General features: G+C 45.0%; 2 protein-coding genes across 2 annotated transcripts in view; both read right to left on the bottom strand.

Annotated features, from left to right (window-relative positions):
- Positions 1-6074: 6074 nt before the first annotated feature.
- LOC116221557 (N-acetyllactosaminide beta-1,3-N-acetylglucosaminyltransferase 2) lies at positions 6075-7789 on the bottom strand. The gene is made up of 3 exons (XM_031572722.1): positions 7250-7789; positions 6846-6901; positions 6075-6810 (listed from the first exon to the last, which is right to left on the bottom strand). The coding sequence occupies exons 1-3, from the start codon at positions 7787-7789 to the stop codon at positions 6075-6077; spliced, it is 1332 nt and encodes a 443-aa protein (XP_031428582.1).
- An 11341-nt stretch (positions 7790-19130) lies between these two features.
- Positions 19131-19541, bottom strand: part of si:dkey-175m17.7 — a 14698-nt gene continuing 14287 nt past the window's right edge. The window contains exon 4 of the mRNA XM_042708501.1: positions 19131-19541. This exon is cut by the window's right edge and continues 689 nt beyond it. The gene's annotated coding sequence lies outside the window, so the exon portion shown is untranslated.

Raw genomic sequence — 19541 nt, 5'->3', positions numbered from 1 at the left:
CTGTCTGTGGCGGCTGAGCCTCTCCTCCCTGCTAATGTGCAACAATCAGTATAACCACCATGACAGTCTGAAAAACTGCTAAAAATGATTTACACTATTGAAATGAATTCAATTATGTGCACTCTATGTTTAAATGTTTATCAAGTACAGCAAACATATTGAAGTGTGAAATGTATTCGGTATTAAGAGGTATATCAGGGGAGCTGGCTGAATGCTCCCCACTGTTTCTAAAGGGGCTATTCATTCTTAACCTGAAATCAGCACATTCTCCAGCAATGGGTTACTTTATTATATGCCAATTAAAAACAACAAATATTCCGTAGGGAGGGCCAAAGTTGATTTAGTGTGACAGGGGTCCTTCAGATGTATAAGAAGGGGATGCAAAACTCTGTAAAATCAGCATTGTCTTGCTCAGGTTCATGCTGTTGGTATTGCACTGGCAAAATAAACCTTTTTTGATCCACACTCAAATGTCTTTTGAAGATTTTTCCTGAAATGATCAAAAACAAAGAATTCTATCCAGATCTGAAAAGAAGATCTTTACCACAGACCTACAATTCAGACACAACATTGGGCAAGCCAGACAGGAGGAGGCGGCAGGACCGGAGGTCTGGGGGGGACCAGCCTGCACTTCAGAACACGGGCCCACAAAACTGAAAGGGTAACCAGAGCCTTATTTCTGCAAATTCGAAGTGTGTCTGAGTGGAGGTCATCACCCAGGTCAAAGGTAATATAGTGACACCCCATCCAAAAGAACCTAGATGAATTATTGGATATTGAAAAAAGAATTTATAAAAGAGTCACTGGCAGAGTTTTGACCAAAATAAAATATAACCCTGCATGTCTTTTTCTAACCCTGTGTATGTCATAAGCTTATTTGAGAGCTGAAAACCATGGTGTGGAGGTTTGTATGTGAAACTGTTGAATTTAAATCATAACCCAGACTACAGGGTGTTTTATGTTCAGTAGAGGAGTGGAGTAGTTTAGGCATATATGGCATTCTAACAGAAAAATGAATCTGTGTCAGCCTCTCCTCTGCACCTCCTGCTCCAGTCCGAAAACTGACTCGCCAAGTACTGCAAAACACATGCAGGAAATGAGGGGCAGTTTAGGGCAGCGGAGACTGGAGGCAGCCAGTACAAGGGCATGTATACTGTTCCAAGGAGCAGTGGTTGGAGGATATTAAAAAAAGAAATAAATGAATCATTTGTCCCGTCCCGTCCCGTCCACCCAGAGGCATGGGCACTGGACACTTTAATTTCTGTATATAGTTCTCTATATGTTTTCTTGTATTGTCTATAGTTAATGGTTAATGGCTGATTTTGTTTTTTTTTACAACAGAAGATGTATTTCTCTTAGTTTTTTTGTCGATAGACGGATATATTAACTGGAACACAAATATTTTGTGAATCAACTAAAGTACCTCACAGTACCTCAGTACATGAACTTACATTGAAATATTCAATATAGAATTATCAATATCTCACTAATATAAGGTTAATAAAAACGTGGTGTAATACATTTTGATTAGGTGGGTCAAATTTGTAACTAGTTTAATACACAGCCTTGCTGGTTTTGGAGCACTTCCATGATAAACTGCAGTGCAATACATTACAATACTGCACTGCACTACTACGCGATACAATATTCTGCTATTAATTACAGCGACAGTAGGTCTAGGTCCTTGCTGTCTATTTCACCCCAACCTCTGCCTCTAAACGATGTAACACAGAAATGAAACTAAATGGTATTCAGCAGGGACGTTGGAGCCAAAAGGAATGATTGACAGCTGTCACTCACCCCACCCTACTTTCTAGGAGAATTATACCTTCCTTATCTGTCCACCATGTCACACGCTCCGGCGCAGCAAAGTATCTCACTTCCTCCCCATTCTCCTCCTTTTCACTAACAACTCTAAGCTCACATTACCCCTTATCCATAGTGGGTGTCTGCGAACATCGTTCACACGCAAGCTCTGCTATAGGCATCCCAGGAGCACGGCCAGATACCAAGCCAAATATGTTTATTATTAATGTTCTAAATCAAGCATCCTGATGGGCGGATAAATGAACTGCGCAAAATACACACATTTGAAAGTGTTTATTTGAGAGTAAAAATTGTATTTGCCAGATGCTCTTCATTTGACAGTTCTCCACTGCCCCCTAGTGTACTTTATTGAATAGATAGGGGGGTATTATGTAAGATTGAAATTCATACCCACAGCAGTTCCTTAAACCAGTTGATAAACAGAAAGAATGGTTGTGTAAAAAAAAAAAAAAGAACAATGATATTTTGAATATAAATATAAATATAGGTATGTGTATATATACTGTACATTATACAAAACATGAGATTTGACCAACTTTTAAGAAGCTGAACTTGATCATTTTAATTTGACTTACAAATCAACATTTACATTTACATTTACATTTAGTCATTTAGCAGACGCTTTTGTCCAAAGCGACGTACAAGGGAGAGAACAGTCAAGCTAAGAGCAATAAAAAGTATGGTGTAACAATAAATACTACTTTACATGAGAATTAGAAAAACAACGACCTAGAAAAAAGGAAAAAGAAGTGCAGGAATGTAACTGCTGAAGTGCAAGTTAAGCGCTATAGTCAGGTGCCAGTTAGGAGGGGAGGTGCTCTCTGAAGAGTTGGGTCTTCAAAAGCTTCTTGAAGGTAGAGTAAGGGGATCTGTTTTGTGCAAACATATCAGGTAATGGAAGAGGTGTTTTTTTGTATTTCAGTTTAAACATTTTATTACTCATTTTATTTGCATTTGCATAAAGCTTATATTAACTACACCTCTCTGTCTGTGTAGTCATTAAGCAGTAATCCATGAGTTATATATGCAGATGACCACCAACATGAGATTATCATAAGTATCGCAGCACCTCAAAACACCTATACAGCAGTACTAATATACATCTTTATTCACTTTATTAATTGACTGAGCACAATGCAGCTGTCCTCCAGCTGTTCTCCTGGAGAAGCGTTACTCTGGAAAGACAGTGTTGTTAAAAATAAAAAAAACTCGTTAGTTGTTAACTGGTAATAAAGTTTCATATTATGGAAAGGATCCATAGTTTGATAGATTGCCATTTTTTACATGTTCATGCCATTGACATTTTAAGTGTGGAGGTCTTTACATTGCATGATCAAAGTATGGAGACGCTGCATGAGGAAGAGTGGGATTTGAAGTTAGCTCTGACATGATCAAAGTATGGAAACGCTGCATGAGGAAGAGTGGGATTTGAAGTTAGTACTGCATGATCAAAGTATGGAGATGCTGCACGGAGAGGCAAAACATGATGAATTACAATTAAGAACTTAATTATTCTATTGATAAGGGCTTAAGTAGTGCTATTGATCTATTACCATAGGTTAATAACGTACATACACAATAACATTTACATTTATATTTAGTCATTTAGCAGACGCTTTTATCCAAAGCGACATTCAAGGGAGATCTAGTTAAATATATAGTTTCATACCGTCAGCTTTGTTGTATAAACATCACTGTTGCTAGGATAGCTATTGCAGCAGGGAAATGGGTATCTCTCATGGAAATTATCTCCCAAGGTCATTTGGTTACAGCGTCTCTGTTCACAAGCTGCATGTCATCTGCCTGTCATCCTTCAAGTGGGCTGAAATATCACTTCAGCAAAATAAAAATGTACTTAACAAACTCCTATGTAATAGAACTACCACTCATCACTTTTATACAATGTATTATATAGAGTAAGAAAAGCAAGCAAGATGTGAAGAACAGAATGTACAGAGACAGAAATGGAGAGACTCAAAGAAAAGGAGATGAAGAGGCGGAAAGAAATAATTATGAGACATAATGAATTAGAATCAAGAAGAGGACATTTTCCACAGCATGCAAATGTTTTGTAAATCATGTGGTTGGTCATCGATGCTGGAATCCTGTCAGATCTGCCTATCAATACCCTACCTGTCAGACTGGCCTCTTAATACCCTACCTGTCAGACTGGCCTCTTAATACCCTACCTGTCAGACTGGCCTCTTAATACCCTACCTGTCAGACCTGCCTCTTAATACCCTTCCTGTTTCTTAATACCCTACCTGTCAGACTGGCCTCTTAATACCCTACCTGTCAGACCTGCCTCTTAATACCCTTCCTGTTTCTTAATACCCTACCTGTCAGACTGGCCTCTTAATACCCTACCTGTCAGACCTGCCTCTTAATACCCTTCCTGTTTCTTAATACCCTACCTGTCAGACTGGCCTCTTAATACCCTACCTGTCAGACCGGCCTCTTAATACCCTACCAATGTGCACCTTTGCCTTTAAGTACAGAGATGAGCTGACTATAGGCAGACAGGTAGGTAGAGTCAATCAAAAGCGAGAGAGACCAGTGGAGAGACATAATGTATATTAAGAGAACAGCACAAGTCATTTCTGCATGTATTTCTTGAGCACATGTCATGAACACTACACACACACTCAGACTCCATTCTCAGGGGTATGTCCCTTACCTCTCTGACATCCACTGTGCTTCAGTGCCATAGGCGTCAGTTTCACTGGGGATGGGTGCCATAGGTGTCAGTTTCGCTGGGGATGGGTGCCCAGCAGTGCCATAGGCGTCAGTTTCGCTGGGGATGGGTGCCCACCATTGCAATCACCAATTTCGTCCCCACCACTTTTGACAGCTGAAAATATCATCTCACCACAATGAATAGAAAGCTTCTCAAACTGCGTGCTTAATTACCGTGGATAGATGATAATCGAATAGATATTCAAAAATTAAAGTTGTGTGCAACGTCAGTCTAAGGGTTACAATCAGGAGCTTGTCTTTCCTGATGACGGGTGTAAATTATAAGAGTCAGTGGAACGGTGAGTTTTCTATTTATGCACACACCTATTAATGCAAAAACCTGTTTGTACACTGATGTAGGCCATTTCTAGACCGCGGCTGTCCTTACTAGTTCGCTTTTAGTTAGTTTAGTCGCCATGGAATTTGCAATGAAATGTACAGATGTCCATTAACCTGTCCATTCTGATAAAAGCTGTTTTGGTGTCCAGAATAGATTTGCCCTGGATTAGTCTAATATCAACAGTGCTACCCTTTAAAATGTGTTTAGTGCTAAGACATTCTAAAGTTCAACATTTAACATTAAAAAACGTAAATAGAAAGACAAACAATTTGTAAAAATGGAGAGACCCACAGAAAAAAAAGTGATCTCCTGTGGAGAGGTAAATGTTGGTAAATGTGCTAAAAACTTTCAGGCAACACAGGTGTGAGACTGCAGCTTTATTCATGGCACCAGGGAAAGTTACAAGCAACACGAAGGTTCAAGCAACAAATCCAAAGCTCTTATTACAAGCTCAACACGTGTCAAACATACAGCCCCATTGTTTCAGTGCCACGCATGTGGATAACAGACATATGACCAAACTAGTTTTGGCTAGTTTCTATCAAGACTAGTGAAAAGTGATGACGTGAGTGAGGCTTCACTGGACAATACCCTATATGCATTCTTCACTCTTCACACTACTGGCATGTCATGCTCCATCCCATGGCGTCAATTAGGCGTGTCAACAACCTTTCCTACCGCTCTGTTGTCACATTGTGGCACACGCCGGCCTAAAAGAAGTCTCCGTAGTCATCACAAAATATTCCTCAAGTTAGTCTTTAGAAGGATTCCAAAGGTATGTTACATTCATAAGAACTGAGGGACACAAAAAGAAGAGCATATCAAACTTACACAAAGGAAAAAGAAACCTTAGTTCAACGAAACACAGTAATCGTTGTAATAAACAAAATGATCCCACAGTCCCGATGCGCAGTAAGCGATGAAGACCAGACCGACTCTAGACCAAGGGAGGATCCATTCCAGAACCAGTAGCTGTTTTGTCCCTCTACCCTTCTGTTCTGACCCATGAACTAGCTCTTCATGAACCAAACTTCACAATCTGAACAGATAAGAATAGAAGATTAAGGTCAGATTGGTTCCGGGTGAGTCTTGCAACCATTCCAGATTAGGGTTAGATCTGTTCCAGATTAGGGTTAGATCTATTCTAGAGCCAGAGCAGGGTCAGTTCTGGTCAGCAGGATGGCAAAGCGTCCCTGAGCTGCTTCCAGAGTGTCAGCATCTGCCGGGGGCTGCGCTTGTGCACCAGGATCACGTTGCGGTACGCGCAGGGCTTCTCCCGCTCCCCCTCGGGGAGGTCAAAGGTCAGGAAGCCCGGGTGGTGCGTGGGGGACAGGCCGAGGCGCCGCAGGCACATGCCCAGGTACACGTCGTCGATGGGGAACAGGTGCACCCGCCGTGACAACTCCCGCAACCGCAGGGCGAGCCAACCCGAGTACACGACCCCTCCGCCACCCGCGTACGCTGGGTACGCACCCGTGTAGAAGCTCTCGGGGATGAAGTATTTGGTGTCGGGCTGCCGGTTGGGCCAAGCATGGCTGATGACATCACCAACCAGGAAGTCCCAGACGGCCTTGTTGACGCTGTGGTTGTTGTTGTTGTTGTTGCTCTGTGCGGTGGACTGTGTGCAGGGTGGCTGGCTGTGCAGGTACTCCAGCAGGGACCCAGTGCGCACGAACACGTCGTCGTCGCCCTTGAAGATGAAGCAGGCGCCCGGGCAGCGCTGGCCGAACCACTCCCAGAAGAGCACGTCCTTCAGCGTCAGGTTGAAGAACGTGTCGCGGAAGTCCCACTGCAGGATGTCACCGTGGTGTTGGCTCTCCAGATCCAGCAGCGCGTCCAGGTTGGGGTGGGGTCCCGTCGACGAGTCCTGCCGGCCCAGCAGGAACACAGTCCGCACCAGGCCTCCTCTTCCTCCTCCTCTGGCAGCTGACTCCACCGGCACCCAGCCACTCTGCCCCACGTCTCCCGAATCGCCTGGCGGCTCTCAAAGTTGCCCACCTAATAAGAACAACCATTTTAATAAATTATTATTTTACATGACAATACAATATGTAACTATAAATAATGATGTTTTTTATATGCATAACGGCTTTTACAATCACAGGGTAATGTTTAAACACCAAGGAAAGAGACATTAAATTATAAATGACAAATATGGCAACAAACAAACAAACAAACAACAGGAGAAAGAGAACAGTGTAACAGAGGTAGGTGATGGTGAACGGTGATAACTAGAACAACAACAACAGACAAACATCATCAATAGTTATAGAATACGGGAGACAACTGATCACACAGTTAGAATAACTGGGACGAATAGTCCTATTACCACACATTAAAGAGCACCTGGGACTTGATGGCCATTAGCAGCATAGGTGCCTCTGTTCCCCCCTCAGTTCCACTCACGGGGCCCCCCAGGGTCCTGCGGGGCCCACACAGGTCTGGCTGGTCAACCAGCAGGGGGTAGCTGGTGCAGCCCATGGACAGCACAAAGTCCCTCATCTGCTGGGGCATGCCGATGAAGTCTGGCAGCAAGGACGCCCACTGGGGTCGCAGTGTACAAGGCACGGGAGAGGACGTGTGTGGGGACGTTGTCTCTGCATCCTTCCCGGTCACCCCGTTCGACCCTCTTCCCCGGGTTCTGTTGCCCACTCTGAGGATGGGGTTGTGCTGCCGGTCCAGCTGGTGCTGAAGGCGGTTCCAGAGCGCCCCGTCCTGCAGGCGCAGGTTCCAGAAGGGCTCGATGGGGTGAGACGCCAGGGAACCCGAGTTCTTGGAGATGCCGGGGGCCACGAAGTGAAGTGGGAGCTGGGGGGGTGCGTTGCCACTGTTGTTGGATATGGTGACGAAGATGGCGACCAGGATGTAGATGAGGAGATGGCCCATCATCATACAGGGCAGCAGGCACAGGCAGAACACCCGGCTGCTGCAGCAACACCGCGCCATCTGCCTGCTGCAACACCCACCAGTGGCTAAGCAGACAGAAAGAGAGGGTGGATGGGAAATGGAGAGAGAGAGAGAGAGAGAGACAGAGATGTTTAAAACTCTTTTATTGAACCATCATATGGATCAAGGACTCCTGAAAAGGCTACTCTGTAGCCATACCCCAACACCCACACCATAGGAAAGGAGAACCCAGTACATAAACACATATCACCATGGAAACAAAAAACTGCCATTATTATCAATAGACAACAGACCCTTGTCTATGCACCACTTGTGTGGAAAAAGTCTGACATTGCCAGTGACTTAGAAAAAGGCCAGAGGCAAGAAGCCATTAGGGGTCTTACTTGGTGCAGGTTGTAGGGCCCCTGTAACCTCTGTGCCCGATAGGCCCCTGGGTCTGTGCCCGATAGGCTCATTGGTCTGTGCCGATAGGCTCATTGGTCTGTGTCCGATAGGCTCATTGGTCTGTGTCCGATAGGCTCATTGGTCTGTGTCCGATAGGCCCCTGGGTCTGTGCCCGATAGGCTCATTGGTCTGTGTCCGATAGGCCCCTGCACTAATCCAGGCCAGTAAATGCGCAAGAATTACGTGAAATAGATAGACTAAAAAGTTAGTTGTATGTCTTATTCTGAGTGAAAATGTGAGGAACTATAGTTTGTGCATATGGCGGCTGTACACTGATAGGGTGTGAAGAAGTACATGTAAATTACGTTCTGTGGTTTTGCCACCTGTGCAACACATGGATAACTGTCAGTGTTCCATATTAGGTTTATTGCCATTAAGTTTAGCTGTGGTGAGCAAGCTACAGCTACTTGTGTTGAACACATGCAATAGTTGGGTTATTGTATTGTAAGGCTCATAGATGTCTGTGGCTAACATCATGAAATTAGAGTCTCCTCTGTGAAGGGCGCTGGATTATGTAGCTGGCCATTTTGACAGGTTAGGAATTTGGATTTTTTTTATTTTTATGAATGTTTTATTTTTTTATTTGGGGTTTTAATGTGTTGCTCGCTATGATACTCTATATAAAATGTGCATAGTCCTGCACTGGACTTGAACCTGCGCCCTCAGACACCGGAAGTGGCAGGGTTGCTAATGCCTCTCTATGTTTTGGGGAAGGTGTACTCACTGCAGAGTTTTGTTTCCAATGGCCACTAATTAGCAAAGATACATCCAACTTGTTTTTTATCTATGCATATTTTAACATTTAGCCCTACACAATCTCATAGACATTTGATGCATTTGTATTCGGGCTACGCTCAACATAATGGCAGAGGCAGACACGCAATATCCCAGTGACAGGTGGGATCATGTAAAATCCCATCTATGTCCCCGGCACTTTTCAAACCAAACTGACGCTCATGCTCAATGTATTTCCAAAGCTCCACCACTACCTCTTTTTAAATGAACACCTTCACAATAAAACAAACCCTTTGCTTGCTCTAGAGGATTTTTGCAGTGCTACTCTGAAGCTCCCTGTAAGTAGGTGTGCTTCTCTCAGCTTTGAGGTGTTTGTGCCATGGTTAGCTTCACGCCGGGATGCGGTTGTTCCTCAGGCTGCTTCTGTGTGGCTTTGCGTCTCCTTGGAGTCGCCCCAGGGGGCTTGTTATGCTTTGGAGAGTCCACGGCGTAACACCCAGGTATTTACATCAGCTAACACAATGAACATCTTAATGGAGGCAAGAGAGTAAGCCCTGCGTTTGTCATATAAATACACCAAACTGAAGGTTTGAGGAGAATCACATGCGTATGGAAACAGGGTGGACGTTTTATGGCCTTAGTGTGTTATGTCCAATGAAATTCTGCTTCAATGATTTTTGGAGAACCAGGTAGTAATGAGAAACGTGTGTCCTTTCCAGAATGTTCTCTCCACAGACAATATATTATCTGATCATCTGGTGGTTTTAAAGTAAAAACCCGACATTACACTATTAAATCATATACATCAGAAGAGGGGATGTATAAGGAAAAAGTTATGAGCTACATTTTTGTACCATCTTACATTAGAAAATTGTTCAAGAGAAAACTTACTGGTAAAACACAAACGCAGATATTGCCGTTCGACTTGCTGCAATCCCAAGTCACATTTCTCCTGCGGTTTTCAAGCCATTTCTCGGCTCCGTTAAATTGTTTTAGTCCAGGTAAACCGCATCTATTTTAATGTGGATGTGCTATGGCCACAAAAGTATATACAAAAATGAACTTAAAACTCTAAAGGCGAGCCTGGCGGCCTTTGCCTCACATCAACAGCGGAACAGGTGTCTGCTACATTACCTCCGCAAATTATTGTGAGCGGCAGGCAGCTCAAATCAGAATCCCTGGCGGGGAGGATATTCCTTCGGGACAGTACATGCAAATAGAGCTGAGGGGGTGTATTTGCAAGTCACACCCTCGGCAACTGAAATATTGTATTGATAGAATTGTTTCATCTCCTAATCTTTTTGCAGGCTCATGGTGTTTTTTTCTTTTTCTTTCTGCAAACATTGTTCCATACCACTGTATTGTAAACACATACAGGTCAACATTTGTGCACTGTATATTTAATTAAAGGAAGGGAGTAACATTTTTAATTCCTAAATCCATGTGTATAAATTTGTCTCTGAACAAGTGAATGTTAAAGGTATTTCCAGTCAATGAAATAGGCTCTGCCATAGATGCCGCTCTATGGTAAACATGAGGCACTGTATTGACCCTTTTCACAGGGCAGAGATTAAACGGGTTGACTGCCAAGAAGATCATACCGCAAAATGTACTCATCAGGCCATAACATTTTCTATGGGTATTTTTTTAGGACATGGATTGGGCCACACACACATACACACACTTACACACAGACTTACACACACACACACATACAGAGAGAGAGAGAGAGAGACAGAGAGAGACAGAGAGAGACACACACACACACACACTGTTAGAGGCACGTACCACAAAACTAAAAGCCCCTGCTCCAGTTTCTCCCACTGGCCCTAAGGCACACCACCATACAGGCTTTGTTCTCCTCTCTCCACTTAACACACATGCACTCACGCACACACACACACAGACACACACACACATACACATGCACTCATGCACTCATGCACACACACACAGACACACACACACACATACACATGCACTCACGCACACACACACACACACACACAGACACACACACACACACACATTCACATGCACTCACGCACACACACACACACACACACACACACATACACACACACACACACACAGGCACACACACACACACACACACAGACACACACACACACATACAAATGCACTCATGCACACACACACACACGGACACTCACACACACAAATTTACTCTCTCTCCCTGACTATTTGTATCTTTCTCTCTCTCATATACACATACACACCATTCATGCACACACAAACACACACACACACACACACCACTTCCAGTGGGCTGAAATGGCCTGCGTCTGGGTGTCAGGAACAATTGCTTTTCCTTCCATCTCTCCACACCACCCTCTGTCATATACTCCTTCTCTTTCTTTTTCTTTATCTCTCTCTATCCCTCCCTCCTCTCTCTATAGCTTTCTCTTTCTTTATCTCTCTCACCCTCCCTCCCTCTCTCTCCATCCGTCCCTCCCTCTCCCTCCCTCTCTCTCTTCATCTCACTCCCCCTCCTTTCCTCCCCCTCTCTCTCCCTCCCTCTCTCTCTCCATCCGTCCCGCCCTCCCCCTCTCCCTCCCTCTCTCTCTTCATCTCACTCCCCCTCCTTTCCTCCCCCTCTCCCTCCCTCTCTCTCTCTTCATCTATCTCACCGTCCTTCCCTCACTCCTTCTCACCATCTCCCCCTCCATCCCTCCCTCTTCCTCTCTTGCTCCCTCTCTCTCTCTTTCCATCTCTCCCTTCCTCTTCATCTCTCACTCCCTCTTTCCCTCTTCGTCTCTCCCTCCCTCTTCGTCTCTCACTCCCTCGCTCCCCTCTCTCTCACTCCCTCTCTCCCCTCTCTCTTTCTCTTGTGTTTTGACACTGAGTCGATGAGATGGTCACAGTCGCTCGCTGCAGCGTTGTCAGTGCCTGACCTCAGATCAGGCTGCAAGCTCAGTGGCTGGCCCCATGCTCTCCTCTGTGATGGGTTTCTCTCCCTCTCCCTCTCTCTCTCTCTCTCTCTCTCTCTCTCTCTCTCTCTCTCTCTCTCTCTTTCTCTCTCACACACACACACACACACACACATGCACACACACATGCATTCTCTCTCTCTCTCTCTCTCTCTCACTCACGCTCTCTCTGTGTCTCACACACACGCACACACACATGCACTCTCTCTCTTTCTTTCTCTCTCTCTCACACACACACATACACACACACATGCATTCTCTCTTTCTCTCTCCTCTCTCAAGCTCTCTCTCTGTCTCAGACACACACATGCATTCTCTCTCACACACACACACACATGCACTCTCTCTCTCTCTCACATACACACACACACATACACACACACACGTGCATTCTCTCTCTCTCTCTCCTTCTCTCTCACGCTCTCTCTCTGTCTCCACACACACACACACACATGTATTCTCTCTCTCACACACACACAACACACACACGCATGCTCTCTCTCTCTCTCTCACACACACACACACACTCTCTCTCTCACACACACACCCACTCTCTCTTTCTCTGTTATGATGTTCTCTGAATGTTCTATTAGTCTCTGTAACTTGTGATATTTCCTGTAGGATCACATTGTGGTTTGGGTTATTTTTGCATTATTTTCTATGTACCGCATTCTCTGCAGTCCCTCTATGATACGTGGTTCCCTGGATGTTGTGCTATTCTCTCTGCTGCTTCATTCAGTGTGTGTGTGTGTGTGTGTCTGTGTGTGTGTGTGTGTGTCTGTGTGTGTGTGTGTGTGTGTGTGTGTTGGTGTGTTTTTTTCTTGTTTTTCCATCCTGTGTGTAAGGTATTCTTATAGTGTGGTGTTCTGTGTAATTTTGTGTAATTATGTAAGGATATCCGTATTTCATGGCATCGCCTGTGCGTTGTGTTGTTCTCTCTCTCCTGTGCTCTCCTCCCTTCGTGCTGTTTCTACTCCTTCCCTCGTCGCTGCTGGCTGCTCTGAGGTCAGCCTGCCAGCATGGCCACAGGTCCTGGGTTATGCGGTCCTGCGCTAGCCTAAAGGCCCTGTTCCCCTCTCCCATGGTCAGGAGGTCCCACTCAATACCCCCCCCCCCCCCCCCCCCCATCCACCCACCCCTGCCCCCCCTGGGGCCGCCTCATCACACCACCAACACTGCATCCTCTGCAAACACTTATGTAACACCAGTGAGGGTGGGGGGCGGAGTGGGGGGGCTGGCTGACCCACTCGGGCATCAATGGCAATCGGACCAGCTGATCGACTGCACTGTAACTGCCTGATCATTTCCAAACAGGGCGTGGAGGGGGCAAATGGCCACGCGTTGAGATGGAGGGGAGGGGGATGATCTGGCTTCAGAGGGGGGTATCTCTTGCTAAAGCGTTATTATGATCGATCATCGGGCCTTTCTGTATAACTGGTGCCTCCGGTAGCACACACATGCATACAGACCATACCCTCCCTTTTGTGCGTCCTGCTGAAAGATCAGATCCAGATCCACCATTTAAAGGAGCAATGTGTTGTTTTTCTTTCCAAAGCAAAACACTATCCAAATCACACCAGATCCAGCTTTTACAGGAGTAATGTGTAGTTTTTCTTGCCAAAGCAAAACACTTTCCAAATCAACAAAAGGTGTTCTACTCAAAAGGGTAAATATAATTTTATGACATTGTATCTTCCTCTCCTCCCCCCCCCCCACACACACACAATGAAATCACAATAAAAGCCTATAGACAAAGGAAGTGAAGACAGTTGGGCCACCTTCAAACCTTCTGAAAAACATTATTCTTTAAAGGGCCACATGTTATGTTTTCAACCTGCCTTCTGAAAGACATGATTCTCTAAAGGCATTTAGTTGTTCTGAAAGGGGTGATGATGAACCACACAAGACACAAAACCTGATTTGATGTAAAAAAAAGAATTTATTTCAATAAACCACTCTGATTTTGCAGATGTCCAGGAAGTTCAAAACGGTGGACACTTTAAATATATATACGCCAACTGTTTGTATGCAGCGGTTTACCTTTCTCCACACCTATGTGTTTTTTTCCTTAGAGACAGCATTGGTATATGTAGTCATCACTAGTGGTCATTAATGTGTCTTGATAGTTAATGTTGCCTCACAGCAGATTCACAGTCTCTATCATCACAGTAAGTTTTTAAGGACATTTTGAAGAACGGCAAAAAAAACCCAACAGATCAAGGCCCTTCTGCGACAAATCTGACGAACAGCACAGGTGTGTGTGTGTTTATGTGTGTGTATGTGTGTGAGTGTGTATGTGTGTGTACACAAAGGGACACACAGAGGTGCAATGTTCATCTTCATGTTCAAGTGTCACACGGCCTAGTGCTCCTGCACTGTCAGGTCATCACACAGCTGAAAAGGACCCACATGCAAAAACAAACAAATAAATACAAACAAACAAGAACAAGAAAAGAGTCTGTCACGCATACACACACCGGTAGAGCTCAGCAACAGTTTGCTTAAAAGCATAGCGGGAAGTGCTGTCATCATCATCATCATCATCATCATCATCATCTTTATACAGTTCTATTAAAAGTCACTGATAAAATCGCAAAAAAGAACTGGTCTGAAAGTAAGCCACAGTTGCCCAGAGGCAATGCATTATTAACATATGAAAATAGAACCTCTTCCTATGAGTCATTATTTTGTAGCAGAGCAGGGCAGGAGTAGAAAGGTACAGAAACACACACAGGCCCGCACACACACACACACACACACACACACACACACATACATACATACACACATATGTACACAAACACACACACACTCGGGGCACAGAATTATCACAGCATTGCAGAAGAAGGGTAAGACACTAATAATGGAACAACCAGCCACACCTACATACCAACCCCCCCCCCCCCTTTAAAAAACCACAACCCCCCACCCCATTTATCTATATCATCAGGGTTTTTCTGTATCCTGTTCTTCAACAGTTCACCACTCTTTTCATATTCATACTCATTATCATCATCATCTCCATCAACATCGACATTGCCATAATCTTCATCATCATCATCATCATCATCATTAACAGAATATCTCCTTCCTCCATTATATTTGGAACAAGACAGAAGATGGCAATAAAAACAACAGGAATTAAAAACATGACTTTAAATACATGAATATAAATTCACAGAAATGACAATGGCTCACACATTTACAGCATGTCCTGAACAAATTATGCACAACAAATCAACACTTAAGATTGCTCCTGTTTATGTGCAAAACACAAAGAGAGGAGACGCCTCATCAATGCGTAATGCAAGGGGAGAAACCCACGGCATCCCAAAAACTCCCCCTGGTGGTGGTGGTGGTGGTGGGGGGGGGGGCTGGGCCGGAACAGAACCAGACTTCACCCAGAATTAGCTGCTGTGTGATCACACACACACACACACACACACACACACACACACACGCGCGCGCGCGCGCGCGCGCACAGCCGGTCCAGAGCAAACTGATGGCGTTTGGTACGAAGGTGCCAGTCTCTTTAGTATGATGGAGTACGACGGTTCGAGGGGGGCGGGGTGCTGCATGAGACAAACAACTGCACAGTCTGTCGTATTAGAGGAGTACACTACAGGCTGACACCTACACCCCCCCCCCCACACACACACACACAGCAAGAGCCATCAGCTGCCTCCACAGCTGGGATCACCACTCTGGAAAACACACACACACACTCACCAGCAGCGGCATCATCCAGAAGCCAGCTCTGTAAAGAGGGAGCGAGGTATCGTCATTTAGGCCCCCCCTCCCCGCACAGAGAAGGGGAGCAGAGACACACACGGCAGTCACTATGACGATGCAAGGAGGTGTTTTATGAGGTCAGAATTGTGTCACAGAGAGAGAGAGAGAGAGAGAGAAAGAGAGAATGAAGAGGCCTGGGAGATGGAGCGCTTATTCATTGTGTTGAGAGGTCTGGTCAACATTAGCCATTCCATAGATGTCTAACATGCACACACACACACACACACAAACACACACACACACACACACACACATATTATCACACCTCCCAAACACATATGCACAAGCAGGCATGGAGGACAGGAAATATCCATGTTCTCAGAGAGGTCTGTACGCAGATGCCCTCCATCATGTTGGATGCTACATAGACTTGGAAGACTTCTAAACCCTAAATCCTCAGGTCAAGGCATTCCTGGTTTTCCGCTTTCACGATCCCAGTATAGTGAACTGTGTGGTTGGCGGTTTCAGGTCGTAACGCGAGAAATATTGACACTTTCATGAAGATAAATAAATAAATAAACAATTAAACAAACATAAGTTTGGAATTCCTCAGGCCAGGAAATGGTTCTACCCGCTGTGTATCTGTACTTAAGTTTCACTACTTGTAGAGAGGAATTCTTTATCAGCCCAGAGGGATGGAAGCCATGATGGAGGAACCATAATCTCAAGTACAAAAGTTAAAGTTTTTCAAACACACTCACACACACACACACACACACACACACATACACACACACACACACACACACACTTCTGTTGTTGTTCTTAATGTTGCCTCCTCCTGTCAGCAGCAGTGTTGACCACCCCCAGGGGTGAGCTCTTCCAGACTGCCAGCTGCCCCTAGCACATATCTGCCAGATCTGGGCCAGATCAGCGCCGGTACTGGTCCAGCACCAGGCCAGCTCTGACAGCGTTATCTTCAGAGTTAGCCAGTATCTAGGCTGCTCTGTAGTGTCACTGCGCATTAGAGGCATCGCTTAGCCTCCTAATCTCACAGATACCTAATCCCTTAAACAGCCCGGGATTATCCATTTAAAACAAACCCGGCACAGACGGCGCACAGTGATAACCCCACTTCACGAAGATGATCACGATCTATCCTGCAGAGAGCACGACGTAGATGCTGGAAAAGTGGTACAGAGTGGTATTCTGTGAAGCATCTACCAGGATGAAGACAACTTTGAAGACAGAGTTTTCATATCCAGTGGCAATTAAAACAAGGATTAAGGAAATTCAATTAAATTAAAATCAGTTATGAGGGATAGAAGCCTTTGTGGGGTGTCTGAAACAGTTTAAAAGATGATCTTATTTTATCTTCTGGATGAAACACCTAGGCATCTCCAACTGCTGGAACATCATCATTGTTCTCATTCAGGGCCCTTCTGTGTCTGAGGTAAAGGTGACTTCAACAGATGTGGCACTGGACTCACAGCAGCTGAGGAGGCAGCAGACTAGCCACCATATACAGCAGTCTAGCCACCATAGACAGCAGACTAGCCACCATAGACAGCAGACTAGCCACCATAGACAGCAGACTAACCTTCATAGACAGTAGACTAGCCATCACACTCCAGCAGGCTAGCCATCATAGACAGCAGACTAGCCATCATAGACAGCAGGCTAGCCATCATACCACAGCAGGCTAGCCATCATACCACAGCAGTCTAGCCACCATAGACAGCAGACTAGCCTTCATAGACAGCAGACTAGCCATCATAGGCAGCAGGCTAGCCACCATAGACAGCAGACTAGCCACCATAGACAACAGGCTGGAAGCTAGCCACCACAGTCTGCTATGGATCTGGCCCAGTTCTGGCCCAAATCAACCCCAGGGCAAGAGTCTGTGCTGCCACCAGGGCTCCTCTCTAGTCCTGAACTGTGGAGGTAAACATCGAGGTCCATGAGTTGGCTGCGTACTCGACAGTGTCAGAAGAAGGAGATTCACAGTGAACTGAAGGATAAAGCTTAGCCTCTCAACTCCCCCCCCCCGCCCCCCCAACATCTCTAGCTGTTTAGACATAGCAATGCATAGCAGTAAAGGACTGATTAATCAGAATCGGAAGAACAGCAGAGGAGGAGCAACAGGAGATAAAAAAGGAAGAAAGGAGGAGAGGAGGGACAGTTAACGCTAGTCAATGCTACATACAGCGTTAACGCTAGTCAATGCTACATACAGCGTTAACGCTAGTCATTGCTACATACAGAGGTTTCATCATGTCAAAAGGAAGCAATGTTGTCAGTCCTGAGCGCTAAGGAAAGGAAATATTTGGAAGTGAGCAGTGACAATGTCAGTATCCGTCAACGAAGGAGAATGGAGACTGTTCTGTTCTGTTTTTGTTCTGCGGAAAAAGAAAGCAAAGAGAGATCAGAGCTGGACTGAAGAACTTGTTTATGTTCAACAGCACTGCCGGAAGCCATCTTTCTAGTAAAGCTTTTCGCTGAATAACTCTTTTGTTCACGCAGAAAAGACTACGCACTAACACAGTAGTAACACACACTGTAAAATGTGACACCAGCCTCTCCCTCACACACTATGACAGAACTTAGTCTCTGGTAGCAGCTGACCGTGATGTGGATTAGGTCTAGCTCGGACTTAGGCCTGATCTGCTGTCAGATACTACCTGGGACCAATTTTAGCAGCGGAATCGTTCATCCTTACTCTCGACCAATCAGAATGCACCAGCCACGAAAAAAGGCCCATGGATCCAAAATACAGAAAACACTAAAACATGCAGGTATTCCAACCCAATAAATAAACCAACCGACAAACAAACGAATTAACAAACAAACAGACATGCGTGTCACAGTAAGTCCACCATAAAAATAAGGAGCTTCATTATTTGTGTGGGGAATTTATACACCTTTGTACAGTTTGTGCGTATCTGCCGCACTTTCTTGCACTTATAAAAAAAAGAAGTGTTCCCTTTTTGGATGTTCAAAGTGGATTCTTTTCAACTGGAGAAAATAAACCGTGAAATGCTGAGGCTTTAAATAACTTCACTCAAATATCAAAATAAATACTTCAACTAATAAATTAAATAAACCGCTGAAAGAATGAAAAAGCTTTACAAGCAAGAGAAAACAGAATTCAAAAGAATGTTTCCTTCTGCCGAATCCACCTTCTCCACCTAACTGCCAAAGACAGCTTTGACAGATGAAGACAGTCCTTTATGAGACAGCCTGGAGACCATCGTCAGCGGCCCGTCTCCGGTACCGTGTCCAGTCCAGGTCCTCTCTCCTAGCTGAACATCTAGAACAGGATCAGGTGAGGATTTCCCTTTTAGTACCTCCAGTAACACACTTGGCACCCAGGTCAACAGCATCCACTCTATTGCACAGAGCCCCATCTTAGCAAAACCACCACAACAGCAAAAACCCACACATAGCAATAAAAAAAGCAGGAAAAAAATTATATTTCTTCCAACTTCTGTGCCATGCCTATTTTGTAGGGAGACTAGAAAAATAAATAAAAACAGTCTGTGTGTGTGTGTGTGTGTGTGTGTGTGTGTGTGTGTGTGTGTGTGTGTGTGTGTGCTAAAGCAGAGGGGAATAAAGTGCATAGGGGTCAAACAGGCATTTGGGTCTCTTTACACAGGGGCGGTCCTGGACTCCACAGTGGACTATGGGTAGGAGAAAAGAACCCACAGCTTTCGGGTCTCCAGGAGGTGGGGGTGGAAGGGGGTTCAGAGGGTTCTAGAAAGTTCTGTACTGTCGTGTCGTGCATCAAGGCTGTGCCCCCTCATTTAACTGCTTCACCCCACAGTGATTTCCACTGCATAGACAATGATGAATAATTATCATACTGATAA

This window comes from Clupea harengus, chromosome 8 (assembly GCF_900700415.2).
Source record: "Clupea harengus chromosome 8, Ch_v2.0.2, whole genome shotgun sequence".
NCBI classification, from domain to species: domain Eukaryota; kingdom Metazoa; phylum Chordata; class Actinopteri; order Clupeiformes; family Clupeidae; genus Clupea; species Clupea harengus.
The sequence above is the reverse complement of the archived record's forward strand: the minus strand, read 5'-3'. Positions and strand labels throughout refer to the sequence as shown.